Source organism: Triplophysa rosa, linkage group LG8, assembly GCF_024868665.1.
Source record: "Triplophysa rosa linkage group LG8, Trosa_1v2, whole genome shotgun sequence".
NCBI lineage: Eukaryota > Metazoa > Chordata > Actinopteri > Cypriniformes > Nemacheilidae > Triplophysa > Triplophysa rosa.
This window is the reverse complement of record NC_079897.1, coordinates 4,566,186-4,585,571: the sequence shown is the minus strand read 5'-3', so window position 1 is coordinate 4,585,571 and position 19,386 is coordinate 4,566,186. Positions and strand designations below refer to the sequence as shown.

Genomic DNA, 19,386 nt, shown 5'->3' with positions numbered 1-19,386 from the left:
TTTCCACGGCTCTGTAAACAGAAGGATTCACGGGCACCGCCGGAAATCGGGTCAAAGCATGACAGCATCAATCTGAGCAAATAAACATTACCGCTAAACTAAACCGAGGGCTAGAAACAGTCAAGTTGTGCTCTAAGCATAACAGAGCGGTCATAAACTGTAAATACGCCTGCCATTGTGGCCTTCTGCATTTTATAGCACAGGAGCGTAAATGTCAAAGGCGTTTTCTACTGGATAAAATATACTGCTCCATTTGCAGCCCTGGAGAACCGGCATGGGCAGCGTGTAAACTCGACACTTGCTCAATCTATTGAACTGAAGCTAATTGAATTGGAGTCAGTAGGTCGGGCTCTGAAGGAGTGCACAGGTGGAGGCCGCGGGCTGGTTACAGTAACCTCTGCACCGCCACCATTCTACCTAATGACCACATACTCTAATTCACTGTTTGAGTAACAGGGATTATAATAGAAACTGCATGCAAACATGGCAAATGGGTTGATTTTTATACATACTGAAATTTTGGACCTTCAAAATCAGCTTTTCTGATTTGAAAATTTAGTATTTACAGGTATGTGTTTAGTTAACATGATCTTTTTTGTTTCATTCTGCAAACTACTAACAATATTTCTCCTTAATTTCAAATAGAAATATTGTTTATATTTGCATTTATTTGCAGAAAATGAAAGACGCTCTGTATTTTTTCAGAGCTCAAATACAAGACAAAGTTCATATTCACGTTTAAGCAATGCAACAGTAATATTTGAACATGTATTTGGAAAAAGTTATGTGTTTTTATGCTAACCTCAAATTTCATGTGTTTTGTCATGCTGTCAGTCTTTCACATTGCTGTTGGATGACTTTATGTCACTCCTGGGGCCGGTTGCATAAACTGCTTAGTCTTACAAGTGAGTCTAATTTTTTTCTTCAAGACTGGTCATAACTTCTAGTCAGTTACATACAAAGGTATATTGGTCTAATGGAAATATGAAAAGTAAGACAGATTAGTCCTAACTAATTGTTAGTCTGTGAGAATGGTTGTTAAGACAGTCTTAACTTAGTGGCTGTGTTTATGCAACCGGAGGTTTGATTTTGTTGAAATTTTCCGTAGCTGTATATTACATAAATTTACTAAAAAAAGAAAAAACGAATAATCAAAATATGTCATAACATCACTTTATTTCCAAGTTGCATGTGAACGCATTCCTATCCAGTAGTCATCTGTACAGTCTTAGTATTCCTGTGTGTTCACTGGCGATTACAAACCCTGCTCAAGCTTCACTCCAACCTCTTAGAATGCCGTAGCACATTCCTCCGTTATCTTCCTGTAAAATATCCCCTTCACATGACCGGAACACGGCTTTATCCTACGCAGCATCTCTCCCGACCTCGGGGTCAGAACCTTCAGCAGAACGGACACTAAGGAACAGGACAAACATTCAACCTTTCCGGATCCATTAGCGTCGTGATCAGTCTTGTGCGCTCTGACAGTTCACCCCGAACACGCAGACAGCAAATCATCCTCAACCACGTAAGGAGAGCGGAAACGCAGAGACATTAAACGTAGCGGCGTGTTGGCTCACATGTGGAGAAAGACACTTACGTTTAACAGGAGACGTAAATTTGACACATAACATCGACTAAAGGAAAGAAATCAAGACTATAGGATCTCAGGGGGAGGACATGTGTCTAAAATCTGTTCTCTCTGGTTTAACTTCACAATGCTAAAAACCTGCTCGAAGGGCGTATAAAAATACTATCTTATTGAAAAGAAAATGATTTATATTTTGAGTACGTTCATGTTTTGACATGGTTCTTTTATTCACCCTCATGTCATTTCTGACAGCGGACTGTCTACAGACATTGTTCCATTCAAACAATATTGTTTTAAGTTGTATCTTTTGATTTTTACATATGTAGATTGTACAAGGTGTTCGCTAACTAAGGAAGAGAACTACTGTATTAATTATTCTCTCCATGTGGGTCTGACTATAAGAAATTATGTAGTAAGTAAATCAGCTAGACGTAAGAGCTTTATAGTTCTTATGTTACTAATATCCGGCAATGTATTGCCAAATCCAGGTCCATATAATAGATGTGCCCCAACTTTTACTACTCCAACTGAATTAAAATCTAGGTCAGATTTGGGTTTTATTCATGTTAATTTTCGTAGTTTGTTACCTAAATTGGATGTGGTTCATATCTGGGCAAGAAACACAAATGCGGATGTTATAATAATAACTGAATCTTGGCTCAACAGAACTATTTTAGACAAAGAGATCAGCGTCACTGGTTATAATGTTTTTAGAGCGGATAGACCAAAAAGGGGTGGGGGGGTTGTAATTTACGTTAAAGAATGTATTGAGACTACTATGCTACTTTCAGAATCGATAGTTAAACAGTATGAACTATTAGCTCTTAATCTGTCTGTCTCAAACACATGTCAACTAACTATAGTAGGTTGTTATAGACCTCCATCGGCTACTAGTAGTACTTTGACCTCGTTGGCGAATTCTTTAGCCTCTTTGAATTACAAAGAATTGATATTAATGGGTGATTTTAATTTAAATTGGTTGCTTCCGGTATCTGATGGTTTTAAAGCATTTTGTGATACTTATAATCTTTTTCAACTGGTAGATTCACCAATAAGACCTAACTTGAAGTTTCCAGAAAAATCCACATTATTAGATCTTGTGTTCACAAATGCCCCTCATAAATATTCCCTAGCTTCCGTATTTGCTAATGATATTAGTGATCATTGTGTTGTTGCAGTAGCAAGAGATATAGAAATGTCTAAGCAGAAACCAAGAATTATCACCAAACATTGTATGAAACACTTTAATATACAAGGTTTTTTTATTTAAAAATTACGTTAATTTCTGATATTGAGAGTACTTGGAATTATTTTTATGATAATTTTATTTTGATTATTAATAAGCATGCTCCTTTAAAAAAAATTAGAGTTAAATGTCAGGATAATCCGTGGTTTTCAACTGCATTGTCTGATCTTATTCATGAGCGGGATGCTGCATGGGCTAAGGCCAGACAAACCAACTTAAATCCTGATTGGTTGTATTTTAGACAGCTTCGTAACAAATGTACAGTTATGATCAGAAAGGCAAAAGCAGAGTATTTTCTTGATAAAATGGAAAAATCAGCAAATGCAAGTAAGTTCTGGAAAAATATAAAGTTTTTGACTGGTAATAGATCTGTTTCAGGTCTCCCCGATTGCATAACAAAGGATGGTATTAAATTAGTGGATAAATTACAAATGCTCAATTGTTTTAGCCACTTTACTGAATCAGGGTCATTGTTTCAGACTAATAATTATACCACTGTAACCTCTGAATTTCTTAATGCAGAGCGGCATCTATGGACAACAGAGTTCATTTTTAATCATATTATTACTTCTGATGTCTGCTCTACACTACAAAACCTAGATGTGAATAAATCGTCAGGTCCTGATCTTATTGAACCATTGTTCTTAAAATTAGCGGCTAATATTATTTCACAACCATTGACATATCTGTTTAATCTTTTCCTAACAACCAAGGAAATTCCACAGATTTGGAAGTCTGCTTTTGTTGTTCCTCTGTTGAAAGGGGGGGCGACGCTACTTTATTAGATAACTATAGACCTATTTCAAAGTTATGTATCTTGTCAAAACTATTGGAACGTTTTATCAGTGAACAATTAACACAGTACTTACACTCTCATAAACTTTTGTCTATCAACCAATCAGGATTTCATAAAAAACACAGCACCATTACGGCTGTTTTAAAAGTTTTAAATGATCTTGTGAAGTCCCTAGACGGAAAACACCACTGTGCATGTCTTTTTATTGATTTAACTAAAGCATTTGATACAGTGAACCACAAGATTTTGTTAGATAGGCTTAGAATTGTTGGTCTATCAGACAATGTAGTCTCATGGTTTAATACTTATTTAAAGGGAAGAACTCAATGTGTACAGGTGGAAGGTATTAAATCAGACTTATTGGAAGTGGGTACGAGAGTCCCCCAAGGATCTGTACTGGGGCCATTATTATTTATTATTTATATAAATTATTTAAACGTTAACATTGATAATGCAAGGTTCCACTTTTATGCAGACGACACTGTCATCTATTGTTCTGCTCCTACAAAACAACAAGCTTTGGGTGACTTAAAATCAGCATTTGATATTATTCAAGCAAGGTTTTTTACTTTAAAGTTGGTCTTAAATGTTGAGAAAACAAAATTTATGTGGTTATCAAACTCTAGAAATACTTTGGATGGTTCTGTTGTTCTCCGAACTCTGCAAGGGAAACTGGTCGCATTAGTGTCAAAGTATAAGTACCTGGGCATTATAATTGATGACACAATAAGTTTTAATTCATATATTAATTATTTGCGATCAAAGTTGAAGAAACGGCTAGGATTTTATTTCAGAAATAAGTCTTGTTTTTCATTTAATGCTAGGAAGAAGCTTGTGTCTGGTACTTTTTACCGATTCTTGATTATGGGGATGTGGTGTATCAGCATGCTTCTTCTTATCTTCTTGCCTCTTTGGAAGCTGTGTATCATGGTGCTTTAAGATTTATTACGGATTCAACATTTTCTACACATCACTGTATACTATATAATAGAGTTGCCTGGTCTTCACTTGCTGTTCGAAGGAAAATGCATTGGTATATTTTGATTTACAAAGCTATTCTGGGTTTTTTGCCATCCTATCTCTGTTGTTTGATTCACCGAAAAGAAGTTGTTAACTATTCATTGCATTCTCAGTCTTTTTATAATCTTCATGTACCTTCAGCACGGACTAATTTAGGTAAAACTGCATTTGAATATGCTGCATCGTCAGACTGGAACTCTCTTCAAATGAAATTGCGTATAAATCAGTTGGTGTCTCTTTGTAAATTCAAAACACATTTGTGTGCAATAGAAAATGATTTAATGATTTGAAAATGCTTTTAATGCTGTAATATTTTATTGTTGTGATGTATTGTTCTTTGTTGTACGTGTATTTGTATAACTGGGCCGCCTATCTTGGCCAGGACACTCCTAGAAAAGAGATTTTTAATCTCAGTGAGGTTCTTTCCTGGTTAAATAAAGGCAAATAAATAAATACATTTCAAACCTGTATGACTTTCTTTCTTCTGCAGAACACAAAAGAAGATATTTTGAAGAAACAACACTGGCCCTCATTGACTTCCATTGTATGTACACAAAACCAATTCTCAAAATATCTTCTGTTGTGTTCCACTAGTCGAACAGGTTTGGAATGACACAAGAGTGAGTAAATGATAAAAGAAACTTAACATGCATCCATGCCGAACTCCTCACGTATGTAGCCATGATCAGCTCTAAAGGTCAAAGGTTAGATGTAGGTAACGTCATGTGATGAACTACAGCATCAACTAGAGAAGCTTATGTAAGATAATCAGCATCTCATTAACAGAATTAGGTGAGTTAGGTATTAAGGCTAACACAGACTTCATCGTTCTGCACCTGCATTTCCAAATCACCCCAAGGTCTATACTTAATCCATTACGGCAGGCTTATGTCCACACGGACGCATTTATACCCCGCTATTCTCCAACATTTTCAGCACGCCACAAGCACTCATTCTGGCGTGTACGCTCGCCTGCTATAAAAGCACTCTCATTTAAGGAGATTGAATGCTCTGTCAGGGTCATTTCCTTTTAAAAACATTAAAACGCTCTAACCATCTCTCTCATGGAGCTGAAAATGACAGAATAATTTGGGTGGGGTACGTGAGGGTGGGTTATTAAAACGCAGCGGGATGTGGGGTCTTAATGGCAGCTAAAAGAGAATCCAGAAGAAAGAAAAATCACAACGTCTCTTTAATACTGTGTACTGTGTACGTTTTATTGGTTAGATATTTGCAAAACCCAGTGACAAACATATAGAGTGACTATTAATAATGTTTTATGGCAAAAATAAAAAGAATCAAATACTGAGTTACGAGCTTTGAGAAGGACAGCAGCGATATAATGACATAGTGAAGTTTATTTTCTGTTATATACGCTAAAGAAGTGTTACTCAACTGGTGGGTCGCAAGACCGATCTAAGTGGGTCGCGGAGTGTACAGTCTTAGAAGCAACATCAACAACAACAAAAAAAGTAATTCTAAATGTTTTTCTGATGTGAGACCTTTCTTTTGAAAGACGTGGATAAAAGCTGTTGGCAGAATACCTGAGCGAGTCCCAATTCAATATCTGTGTTGAGGTGAGATGTTGTCAGGCTGAATGTCAGTGTCATTATTCTATCGTTGTTTTCTTAATTTGTTACTAAATAAAAAGTCTTTCACCTCAGAAAAAAACGAACTATCCTGTCCTGTCAGACATTACAGTATGAAAAATTTGGCAGCGCGCGCTTGTTTCCATGACCCCAAAATGCCATGTTATTTTCGCTTTGTTTCATTTTGTATATGTTTATATTATGGTGGTGGCTCAAACCAGAATTTTATTAAAAAACTAGTTTGGGACTGCTATTTAATAGCCTTAACCTTAACTTATAGGCTGTTCATTCATCAATATTAGTCACCCGCTTTTTTAAACAAACTACATATGATGTCAAGGTCAAGTGTCATTATTCGTTATTTTCTTAACTTGTTACTAAATAAAAAGTCTTTCACCTCAGAAAAACGAACTAAAATAAAAAAAACATAAAAATTGGGTCGCGGCTTGATGACCACGGGAAAATATGTGTCCCATGGCCAAACCAGTTAAGAACCACGGCGCTAAAGCATTGCCATTACAGGTAAACTGAATGAACATAAAGGTCAATTTGGACATGCACTGAAGGATCCTCTTGATTTGACAAAACATCTCTTTCATTGGGCTCTTAAACTGTGCTTTCAACTCAACAACACAATGAAATGGCCAGAGATGAAAGGAGAGCTGTATCCTGTGACCTAACCTCACAATCCCTTTATACCAGCACACACAACCAACAACAATTGGATTTATTTTACAGATCTGTGCATGTATATTTAGGGGAGTCTTGCATACGGAGATACACCCCGTCAGCCTTTTAGAAATAAATCTAGGACTTGTGGCTTTGAAAGGGAAAATACTGCAAAAATGTAGAGTATGACACTATAAAATGAATGTAGACTGAATAACTAAAATAATCTGGTTTGGGATAAATTTGACAAGAAATGTTTGAAATCATACAGAAACTTTCAACAACACTGACTTTTTGGCGTTAAAAAAGTACTGTCGGTATTTACTAAACACATCCAGTGAAAATTAATTCAATTCAATTCAATTTTATTTATATAGCGCTTTTCACAATGTGCATTGTTCCAAAGCAGCTTTACAGGAGCAAATAAGAAAAACACAAAAAGGTAAAACACAGCACAGTGCATGGTGTTTATAGACCAAGCAAAAACATTATAATAAATAATATCTAATAAATAAATGAATAAATAAATAAATGCAGTCTCCCGGTGAGCAAGCCAACACTGCACTGCTCTGCTGTGGCGAGGAACCCAAACTCCAATGATGAATAATGGAGAAAAAAAAAACTCGGGAGAAACCAGGCTCAGCCGGGAGGGCCAGATCTCCTCTGACGTGTCATAGCTGCACTCAGTGACCCCGACCAAAGCCACCGAGCAACAAAAATTAGCGCTGAAAAGGCGTGGACATAGCTTTTTGCATATACATTTGTATGAGTTTCCTCTTCAGACGCAAACTTTATGGGAGGAGAGTATTTAAATGAATCACACAACGTCATTTACCAAGGTTTGCGCACTTTTTTTTAAATTGAGCTCTAGCGCTATTTTGCTGTTTAGTAAATCTGGCCCATCATCTCAGATGCTCAGAAAATGTCTCCACTAGCTAAAAGCAAAAGTTTACTTTAAATTCATCCTTAAAATGTCTTAAAGTGTTTTTTGTAAAGAGTTTCTGCATAAATTGAAATGAATGTTCCTGGTTGCTGAATATACATTCCAGTTTGCTTCAGATTTATGTACTTTACTGCGTTTGATTTATAGAGCGGATTGTAGTTATGAATTACTTCAACTGTGGGAAAAATTCATGAATCATGAAACTTCATGAGTATTAAAACACATTCATGGCAACGGAGATACACACACACATTTACCTATAGTGTATCCACGCTTCAGTTCACTGCACCGTGGACCACGACGCTGGGAATTAGTCGCGTTGTTTTCTTGCACCTCCGATTCTGTAGTCTTGGCAACGGGTGGTGAAGATCTGTTTAAGGACAGACTCGGGATGAGACGAGCAGGAAAACCCTGAGAGCCGATGTCCACCGACTGGGACTTCTGCTTCAACCTGTTATAAAAAGAAGAACAGGAGTGTGCCAGTTAAACCTCATGAATCAACTGTGTTTATAAGATGCTAAAGGCCTGTAATTACAAGTTCCATTATATTTTAGATAAATGAATAAAATAAATATTTTAATGTGGTGCTTTAATTGACAGCATTCTGTGATTTTCGTGTATCCCTAATGCCTTAAAAATGTCTACTAAACCATTTCTTTACATCTTACCTTTTTGATTTTATTTACTTTCTTATTTCAACTTCTGTGCATGATTTATCAGTAAATATTGTTAAAAATGTCTTGCTTGATGAGGTCAAACGGCTTTTTTGGCGGTTGTCAGAAAGATTTCTTACTTTTTTAACCCATCCTCACCATTCTTCAACCTCCATTCTGCTATATAACACCCATATTTCACAATCCAATAAATATCTTGCAAAATATGTATTCCTTTTTTCACTGAATATCCTGTTTCTCTCGAAATAATGAAGTAAAACACTTTCACTAAAAGCCTACAAATGTCATTCTGTCCCACGTTCTGGGACACAGATGACCTAAAACTCAATTTGTCTTGATAATTAAAAGAGTAGAGGCATTTCAATTTGATTGCTTAATGGATTATAAATGTCTGCTCTCCTAATGTAAATCTATTTTGTGTCATCCATCAGTCCCGTGGCATTTACATTTGATCAGTATGTGTATTCCCTGGAAATTAAACCTGTGACCTTGGTACAGCTCTATCAATTAAACTACAGGAACATGTCATATGATAAAAGATATACTGCAGACATAAAAGAATATTATATAGCACTGTAAATGGTATTGATTGTACTGTATGCCCTTAGGTCACTCTGAAACATTCTCAGGCTTAGCTACAATTGTAAAGCTCCTGCATTAGGAGTACCATTCGGGATTCAAACACCACTTACAAATACAAAAACTCGACTTCCTTGCTGCGGCAAACGTTAAAACTTGAAAGTGATTTAGTTTAAAACACGAACCGGAAAAGGAGAGACAGAGTTTAATACTGTAGTGTAGGGCGAATATTGTCCCTTCTATCCGTGTGAAGTTTCAGAACAGCGCCACCCAGCTGGTCATACGTTAAAAAAAGTGGGATAGTTCACCCCAAAAGAAATATTCTGTCATCATTTATTTACCTTCATATCATTTAAAAGCTGTATTACTTTCTTTTTCTGTGAATGTTTAAATGTCTTTGGATTTGTGTCCATACAATGGACATCAATGGGAGGTTGTTTGGTTACCAACATTCTTTAAAATATCTTATTTTGTTCTGTTTTCATGTCATACTGTTTAGAAATGACATTCAGCTGAATAAATGATGAAATCATTTTTATTTTTGTGTGAACTATTCCTTTAAGATGACTCTTGACCTTGAGACTGCTTTGCTTAAATTGCATTTTTGGAATCACTATATTCCTCAGTCATATGTATCTAGAAAATAAATGTTTTGTTACATATCAGAATTAGAAAAAAAAAAAAATTACTAGAAAGTGAGAGGAGAGACACTAACACCGTGTCTACACCGGACGCGACGGCACACTGCGACACGACATTGGCTTGTTCTTAATGGGTTTGTTGTGTCGCGTTGCGCCACATCAAGTGTGGACAAAATTTACAATTATAATGGGTTCTAATGCGTTCTATTGTCTTTTATCATTTCAGGTTGCGCCGTGCCACGTCCGGTGTAGACACGGTGTGAGAGGACAGATGCTGATCTCACGAGCCAGTAATGATTCTAATCGCAATAAATAATGATTATTTTACTATCATCATGCATTCAGAATGGAAAACTTCATATAGAGATATCCAGAAGTTATTTTCTGCGTATCATCCAACACAGATGTCTGTTTGTAGGCATGTCATTTACGCACCTGTCTAAACAGACAGTTCCCCTAAAAAAAGCCTGAAGCAACTGTGAATGCATGTTGATGGCAAACCCCAGGTGCAGCACACCCACCCAAAAAAACAACAACGCATTACATAATACATAGAATCTACCAGAGAACAAACACTGGCTGACAAGATTACACAGTGGGAAACCCAACAAAACCTGCCAGACAATACACAAGGGTCCATCTCAGCCCACTAAACATACACCCTGACAATGGTTTTGTCCCAGTATCTTGTAGAGCTGACTATGTAGGCAACATTTTTATGCATCACAGACCAGTGGCGGAGCCAGAGGGGGGTCCAAGGTGGCACTGAACACCCCTGACATGCAATTGGCCACCCTGGGGGTCACCCCAAAATTTGATTCGCTACTTATGTTGATTGACATCTGATTTCACCTTTCGTTGAACAACGCTTTTATTTTGACGTTCGGGGCCCATGCTTCACGAGTCTTCATGACATGAGTCTAGTTGCGAATGAGAACGGAAAAAAGTTGTGCGATGGATTGTACAGCGTGAAATCTGAGATATCTTTTTAAAGACTGACGAAAGAGAGAAAAGAAGCAAATGGACCGCTGCAATTTGCTAAACAAATGGAATATTCAAAAGTACCCGCTTGCTTGCTAGCCATTTCAAGTCCGACCCAGCCAGGTACGTTTTTTTGTTGAACCATACCATTATAGTGTTATCTACCTACTTTCTAACATTACACTTTTAAATGTTGTGTAAATGTAAAGTTTTCCCAGCATTTCTAACCTTACATAAATATAAACAGTGTTGGGAGAGATCCTCTATTTCTTTTAACATTCTAAGCAGGTGTACTTCATACAAACTTTAGAAGGAAGAAATAAATTTCCCTCTTTAGCCTTGGCTTTAGGATTCCTAAACAACTTTTCATTGTGTAAGTTCATGTTAGACTACATTAACAGATAGTAAATCGGTTCCCAACATAACATACATTGTTTACATCAGGGTCGGAAATTAACAGAGGCTTTGGAAAAAATGACAACAAGGTGAACAATTCTGCTCTCCAAGTTCAAGACAAAAGAGGAAAAATACTTGTCTGGAAGTTGTGAAGATGTTTTTCTTTATCATGGAGAGGATAATGTCATCATCCACCACTTTTATCTCATATGGACACCTAGGATTGTTTTGTTACTGAGCTCAGCGGTGTGTTTTTTCCCCCCCAGAATGTCCCAAATTGTTGATTTGGCCGCTCTTAATGTTCCTGGCATCTTTCTGACGGATGTGTAGTGTTTTTAAAATCTAACTATGGTCTGTTTCACTTGCATGGCGATCTCCCTGAACCCCATGATGTGGGTTCACAGCAACAGCTTCCAAATGCAAACACCACATGTAAAATCAACTCTAGACCTTTAACATGCTTCATTTATGACAAAATTATTTAAGGAAAAGCCCATACATGCGAATAAAACAGATTTTTATTCAACTGTCCAATTACTTTTGGTCCCTTGAAAAAGGGGGGCGCTTCACATTAAAGAGCTGTAATTCCTAAATCCTTCAGCTAATCTGGATGTGAATACACTCTAAATAAAGCTGAGAGTGTGCACTTTAAGACAATATCTATTATAAAACTGTAACTCGAAAACATATTTATACACAGCTAAAATAACAAAAAATGTGCCTCTGTCCAAATATTTATGGCCCTAACTGTATTTACATACACACATAGCTTTACTCTATATATCTTTATCTTATGTTTATTGTATTGTATTTCTTAATTTTGTATACCCATAGGCCCTTATTTAAATCATCTGTGTACTGTATTCTATTGTGTTATGGTCTCTGTGTACTGTTGTTGCTGTTTCTATGTACTGGATGCTCCTGTCACCAACACAAATTCCTTGTTTGTGCAAACATACTTGGCAATAAAGCTCTTTCTGATTCTGATTCTGATTTGCACTTCGAAGACAACATAGTACATGATATGCATTAAGTGAGATTGTTAAACACTAAAAACGTTTAAGAAGAGTTTTTGCGTTAGGTGTGGTCAAAATATTAAAACGCGCAATATGAGGCGGCATGAATAATTGAAAATCAAAATTAATATTAAGGTCAAGAGCTTAGTTATGCGACGTGCTCGGTCATACAGGCTAGAATCAAATCTCATTGTGCACCTTTGGTCAGACATTGATTTGATTTCTCCATTTAGACGCTCCTGTTGTTATTGTGACTGCAAAATGGATGCTTTTGAATTGGAAATGGGGGCTGAATGGCGAGACGATGCAGGGGTCCTGCCGAGGCCCTGTTTGCGGGCTGTGTATTAACTAGCTGGCATGCTGCTTCTCCTCCATTCCTCCATAAGGCTGAGACGTGGTGCCAATCATCACCAACGCTTTATCTATTATTTACAGCTCAGAGATAGAGATAGAGATAGAGATAGAGAGAGAGAGAGAGAGAGAGAGAGAGAGAGGGCTGGCCGCCTTCGTAACAGCAGATGTAAACAAAAGCACCAAACAAAACAATAATAAGCACCACCACCACGCCGCATGAGTTCTGCTTTGATTAGGAGAACATACTCACGCTAAACCTGTATTTTAACCATCAGACCCAACCATCACTGTTCAAGTGTTTATGTAAACAACATTCTCCTTCAATTAAGGGGAAGATTATTTGATTTAGAGAGGTAAAGTCGACATGGAATCGGTAAAGAACATCTGCCGTGAAATGCTGGAGCTATAATTAGAACATTAGTTTTCTGAGAAAGTCAGAATAATCAGATCGGGCTCATCTTTTCTCCTAAGCTGATGGGCAGAAGGAAGAGGTCTTGTTAGGTTAAGACAGATGCCGTAATACAAATCTCATCAGAATTAAAAATCGTTACATGTCAGCGTACTAAAATATTTTTGCATTAAGAAAAATAAATTTAGAAAAAAATATTTTACTTACATTTCTAACTATAAATATAACTTTGGTTCCCTTTCTGTCTGTCTCTCGACGTTGTGTCGAGCCGACAGATGGGGTTCGCTCTTGAGAACCTATCAACTTCTGACTAGTTTAGAAAAGGCCAATGAAATTGGCGAATGAAATTTGCATGCCGGACTCCGCCCCCGGATATCCGGGTATAAAAGGGAGATGGCGTGCTGCATTCATTCACCTTTTGTTGTTCGGAGCCTTCACACTGATCGACTTCGAGACTTCAAACTCTATGCCGAATTACTGCTGGAATTTTACGACGTGGTGCAGCGGACGGTCCCTTCCTGCAGCGACTTCCCCTGGGCGTCTCGGCAGTTCCAGAAGTGTTTGAGTTTTTTTCTCTAAAAGAGCAAATTTCTCCAGCGTGGCATGTCCCGCTGTTCTCATGGGTGCAACACACTCATCGAGGAGGGGGACGGACACGATGCCTGTTTCCAGTACGCTGGGGCAGACGTTGTGGATAAGTCCTTTGCAGCATCGGGGGGTGACGTACTGCTATCCGACTCCGACGATTCCTCGGAGCTCCCTCCCTCGGGGGGTCAAGCCCAGGAAGAAGCGGACGTCGAAATGTCAGCCATGTTTTCCCGGGCCGCCGTGAGCGCTGGGTTGCAGTGCCCGCACTGCCTCTCCCGGCGCTCGCAGCTGGATACATGGTGCCTTGGGTTTGAGCGTGGCTCCAAGCCGCACCCGCCCCCAGTGCCGTGTTTACAGGAAGTGCATGAGGAACTTAGTGAAACCTGGAACGCCCCCTTTTCGGCACGTCCATGTCAAACAAGTTCCCCCTAGGGAAGGGGCAGGATCCCCCTAGGGCAGGTCTCAAGGCACGTCGTGGGACGATGGATGCCTCTCCGCAGGGTTGGGGTGCCGTGTGCAATGGGCACGCAGTGTCGGGGCGTTGGACGGGGCCCCGCCTGCGTTGGCATATCAACTGCCTAGAGTTGTGGGCTGTGCTACTTGCACTGAAGAGGCTGCAGCCTCTCGTGCAGGGCAAGCACGTGCTGGGCCGGTCGGACAGCACAACTGACGTGGCGTATATTAATCGACAGGGTGGCATTCGCTCACGGCAGTTAACACGACTCGCCCGACGCCTCCTCCTGTGGAACCAGACAGCCGACACGCTCTCTCGTCAGTCGACGCCTCGCGGAGAGTGGCGACTCCATCCCCGCACTGTCTGGCTCATATGGGAGCAGTTCGGCCAGGCGCAGGTGGACCTGTTGCCTCCCCAGGCTCCTCCCATTGCCCACTTTGGTACTCCCTGACCGAGGGACCCCTCGGCATGGATACCCTAGCACACAGCGGGGCAAGCGGAAGTACGCCTTCCCCCCAGTGAGCCTCATTGCACAGTTCTTGTGCAAGGCCAGGGAAGAGGAGCATCAAGTGGTACTAGTTGTGCCCTATTGGCCCAACCGGACTTGGTTCTTGGAGCTAATGCTCTTGACAAAAACTCCCCCCTGGCCGATCCTCCTGGTGAAGGACCTGCTTTCCCAGGGGAAAGGCACATCCCAGGCAGACCCCTGGAACTTCCATGTCTGCACAGGATGAGGAGATCCTGATCGGCCCACTCTCTGCGGTGGTTGGGGCATCACTCAGGCTAGGGCCTCGGCCACTAGGCGGCTATACGCCCATAAGTGGCGCCTCTTCTCGTCCTGGTGCTCTTCTCGAAGAGAAGACCCGCGGAGTTGCTCGATCGGGAACGTGCTGTCCTTTCCTCAAGAAAGACTGGAGAGTAGCCTCTCCCCCTCCACACTAGAAGTGTATGTAGCCGCTACTGCCGCTCATCACGACCCAGTTGCTTGGAAGCCTCTGGGACAGCACGACCTGGTCATTAGGTTCCTAAGGGGCGCGAGAAGGCTACCGCCTCATCCGCGCTCCGTACCCTCTTGCAACCTAGGTGGCGGGCCTCAAGAGGCCACCCCCTTCGAGACCCTCAGAGTTGCCGCTCTTTCTCACCTCATGATAAAGATGGCTCTCCTGATGGCGCTCACCTCCAAGAGGGTAGGGGACCTACAAGGGGACCCTCCGTGGGGACCCTCCGTGTCCACAGATTGCCTAGAACTCGGGCCCGATGATTCTCACGTTATCCTGAGACCAAAGTTCCCACCATTCCCCCTAGAGACCAGGTGGTGAACCTGCAGGCGCTCCCCACTGGGGAGGAAGACCCAACCCCATCCGTGTTGTGTCCAGTACGCGCACTGCGCCTCTACTTGAACCGCATACAGATCGTCAGAAGCTCTGAGCAGCTCTTTGTCTGTTTTGGAGGTCAGCAGAAGGGGAGGGCTGTCTCCAAACAGAGGCTGGCGCACTGGATCGTGGATGCCGTCGCTACGGCATACCAATCTCAAGATCGCCCCTGCCCGTTAGGAGTGAGGGCACACTTCTCTCGGGGTGTAGCCTCCTCATGTGCACTGGCTCAGGGCGCCTCTCTGACAGACATCTGCAGAGCTGCGGGTTGGGCTATGCCCAACACCTTCGCGAGGTTCTACAACCTACCCGTGGAACCGGTGTCAGCCCGCGTACTGCAGGGCAACATGTAGGACCGGCAGCCAGTAGGGCGTACGCCTGCGAAAGCCCTTCCCCCTTCCTCTAGGGGGATCAGCGGCTATTTACGCCTCCCTTCTTTCCCCACTGGGTAAAGAACAGGCATTCCATCCATCACTAAGCACCTTCCTGGGGGCAGGCTGGGCAGAGCAGCCCTGCCCCTTTAGGCTGGGGAACAGTTGAGTTATCTACCACATAGCTCTAACCGGACCTAGTGCTCCAGACATGGTAACCCCCCCCAGTGGGCGGGTCCGTCTGATGTATCCTCATGAATGGTTCCCACCTCGGCAACCCATGACCTCCCTAGGTGGACTCCCACCTTGCGGTTAACTCCTTCAGTCCGCACATTTTCCCATGAGTTCTCCCCTGATGGTGAGACCATGTTGGTGTCTCCACTAATTCCTCCCTACGGTAGGTAGTGGTCTCTGTAGCGTTTTTCCCCCAGGGGGGAATAATGCTTACTCAGTACCCTAATGCTTACCCCTTACGGTGCCAGGGCGGCTTCTCACTGTTAGAGAATCAAGGCATCCGCCCGTGACGGCCAGTGGCAGGGCCTTCCCACCTTTTCTTCAAAAGCTCTGGGACGCCCTACCTCTCCACTGGACGGTTACAATTTCGCGCTAGCGCTCACATCTGACTCGCCCAGGCCAGTCAGCGTCGCTCCGCTAAAGATTGTGACGTGGCACAGCACTGTGGTGTTTTCCATAGGAACCCCCAACAACGTCGAGAGAACTACAGAAAGGGAACGTCTTGGTTACGGATGTAACCTCAGTTCCCTGATGGAGGGAACGAGACGTTGTGTCCTTCTTGCCGCAATGCTGGCCGCCCGCTGCAGCGGTCGAGGGATGCTCAGGCTCCTCAGACCAAAAGGTGAATGAAAGCAGCACGCCATCTCCCTTTTATATATATATATCCCTTTAGATATCCGGGGGCGGAGTCCGGCATGCAAATTTCATTCACCAATTTCATTGGCCTTTTTTAAACTAGTCAGAAGTTGATAGGTTCTCAAGAGTGAACCCCATCTGTCGGCTCGACACAACGTCTCGTTCCCTCCATCAGGGAACTGAGGTTACATCCGTAACCAAGACGTTAGCCTATAATAATCATTCATAATAAGAGCTGTGATTTGACTTCACCACATGTAAAAACAAGTACATAAAGTATCTGCAATTTCAGTTTCAAACAGAGGTGGCGATAGAGAGCCAAAAATTACAAACTGCAGCTTAAAGATCCGGTATCACACGCAGTTTCTGCCAATCTCATATTAATCTTGAGTACATATACAGTTGTATTGCATACGTTGTATCTCAAAAAGAGTGTTTAGTTTGATCACATTTACAAAAGATAGATACGATTAGGCTATTTCGGGAAATACACGAGCTGCTGGAGGCTGCAGTGGGACGGAACTACAGCACGAGCACACAACAGCACGAGCACACAATTATGCACGTATGCGCCGATTGCCAACAAAACACAGACATGTGACTTAGTTTCACTTATCGTGCGCAGTTCATGTCCGGCATCTTTTAGCACTGGGACTGCGCCATCTATCAGTTTCAAACGATCTCCAAATCCAGGGTTATATCCACCGTTTATATAACATCCATCACTGAAATGCCGTGAACAAACAGACACACCTAAACTTCACTATCACAAGAGTAACGAGCTGCAGTACAGCAAAGCCAAATTTGACGCAGCACAGACAATCTTGATGGCAAGCGGGTCTCGCTCATCGGTTGGCGCGTGGCCGGGCTCTTCCTTTCGCCTTGCCGTGCTTTTCTGGGAGAATTGCCCAATAAAAGGAATAGGATTCCTATTACGAAAAAGGGATCCGGAATTAACTTTCCGAAACATGTTGGAGTGCTGGGGGAGTGTATCAAGCACAGAAATACTATGTCATACGTCCAACTCATTTTTTAACAAGTTGACCATGTTAAGCATGTGTAGTGTATTTCAGGGAAACTATGAGTATTAATTGTGATTAACCATTAACTATTCTATACACTTCACCTGATGCAGCAGAATTAATAATAGCGACAGACTAAATGTACTCGTCCAGCGTGTGATCAGCAGATCGTATGTTAAGTCTAAGAAATATTACTTTCCTGGCCTGGAAAAACAATATTCTTACTGTAGTACAGTACCACTTCAGAAATCTTAACGAAATCAAGCAGCTTAAGTGACGTTGATATGTGGTAAATAAACAGAGAAATGATTCGAGTGTGGATACAAATGCGGTTTTATTTACTACACTAAAGGGGAAATAAAACCAACTAACTAACAAAGCCCAAACAAATAACAAACAAACATACAACGTAAAAGCAGTAAAGAATGAAAGAAATAGACAAAGAGTGGCAGTATTAAATCAGCTATTCGCATCTGCATAAACCATCAAGGACAATCTCCTTATTTAAAAGGGTCAAAGCTTAAGCGCAGCTATTTAGAAATAGATCAGATACTTGAATTGGCTTCCTGGTTGTGCTGGGACAAGTTCTGGTGCGCGTGCAAAAGGGTTTCAGAGTCCCGATGAGTTCAAAGCGAGCGGGTGAGTCCGTCGGATTCTTTCTTAGAGCCGGATTGGCTGACGAAGGTAGAACGAATTTAGCTGAAGCAAACTGCCGGAAGAAGCTGTCTCCGAGGAGAGAGACAGGTCTCGAGAGGGTGCACGAACACAAGCGAGCGAACACGAGCGAGCGCGAACACACACAAGCGAGCATGAACACACAAAAGCGAGCGCTGTTTCCTTCTTGCACAGATGTTTTAACACCGGGGGCGTCACGCCCCTCCAAGGTGGGCGATCCAATGTGATGAGATAGTTTTGGGCGCGAAAACATGTTTCTTTGTCCGGCACACTAGCTCATTTGCATTTTGTCACGGTCCCACCGTCTTGTTTATGAAATTCTAGTCGTGTGGTGGGATCGGGACAGAGTTCTTGGGTTTTATGTGGGAAGACCATGAGATGTTTATGCCTCTCATGTGTTTTTCCAGTGTCTCGTCTCTGTTCCCGCCATCTCGTTTCCTCGTTATCCTTCCCCGAGTGTTTAATGTCCCACACCTGCCCCATGTAATTATCCCTCGTTTGTCTTGCCTTTAAATACCCTCGTGTTTCTTTGTCTTGTGTTCGTGCATTGTATGTGTTTGGTGCCTGTACTGTGTGTTTCTGTATTGTGGTCGTGCTCTTGCCCGTGTTCCTGTTCCTGTTCCTGTTTTGTGAGTTTTGTGCCTTTTATGATTTAAGACGTTTGGTCGTGTCTTTGAGTTTAGTTATTTGTCTTGTTTTCGTTTTGCCCCCTCGTGGGAAGTCTTTTGTTTTATATATATATTTCTGAGTTCCGTTTTCCCATTGTGGGTGTTTTGTTTCTGTTTTGTCTATTATTTAATAAATATATCTGTTAACCCCTTCACTGCCTGCCTGCTATTGGGTTCTTCTGCCATATCCTGACAGAATGCACGAGCCACAGAACCCAGCAGGCAGCAAATGGACGGCACGGCGTCGTCCTCGCGGGCCGCCCAAGCCCACTTGCTGCTGGGGTTCCGTCAGGGGAGTTACGGGAACCGGGAGTTCGCCGGGGCATTCTCGACGGTGGCGAGGTCGTCTGAGTTTGGCAAGGCGAGTTGAAGGGATCTTCAACTGCTGCCTCACTCAGCGCCTCGCCCCGTCGGAGAAGAGGCTGCTGGCTCCCCTTGGGTTGCGGACATGGTCAGGTTCG

The 19,386-nt window shown here is 41.8% G+C and overlaps 1 protein-coding gene across 2 annotated transcripts in view; it reads right to left on the bottom strand.

The window, feature by feature from the left end:
* oxr1a (oxidation resistance 1a) overlaps positions 1-19,386 on the bottom strand; it is a 145,060-nt gene that overhangs the window by 69,628 nt on the left and 56,046 nt on the right. For both annotated transcript variants that reach the window (XM_057339320.1, XM_057339319.1), the window contains exon 3: positions 8,112-8,305. In XM_057339320.1, coding sequence (XP_057195303.1) covers positions 8,112-8,305 — 194 coding nt within the window. The remainder of the gene's footprint in view (positions 1-8,111; positions 8,306-19,386) is intronic.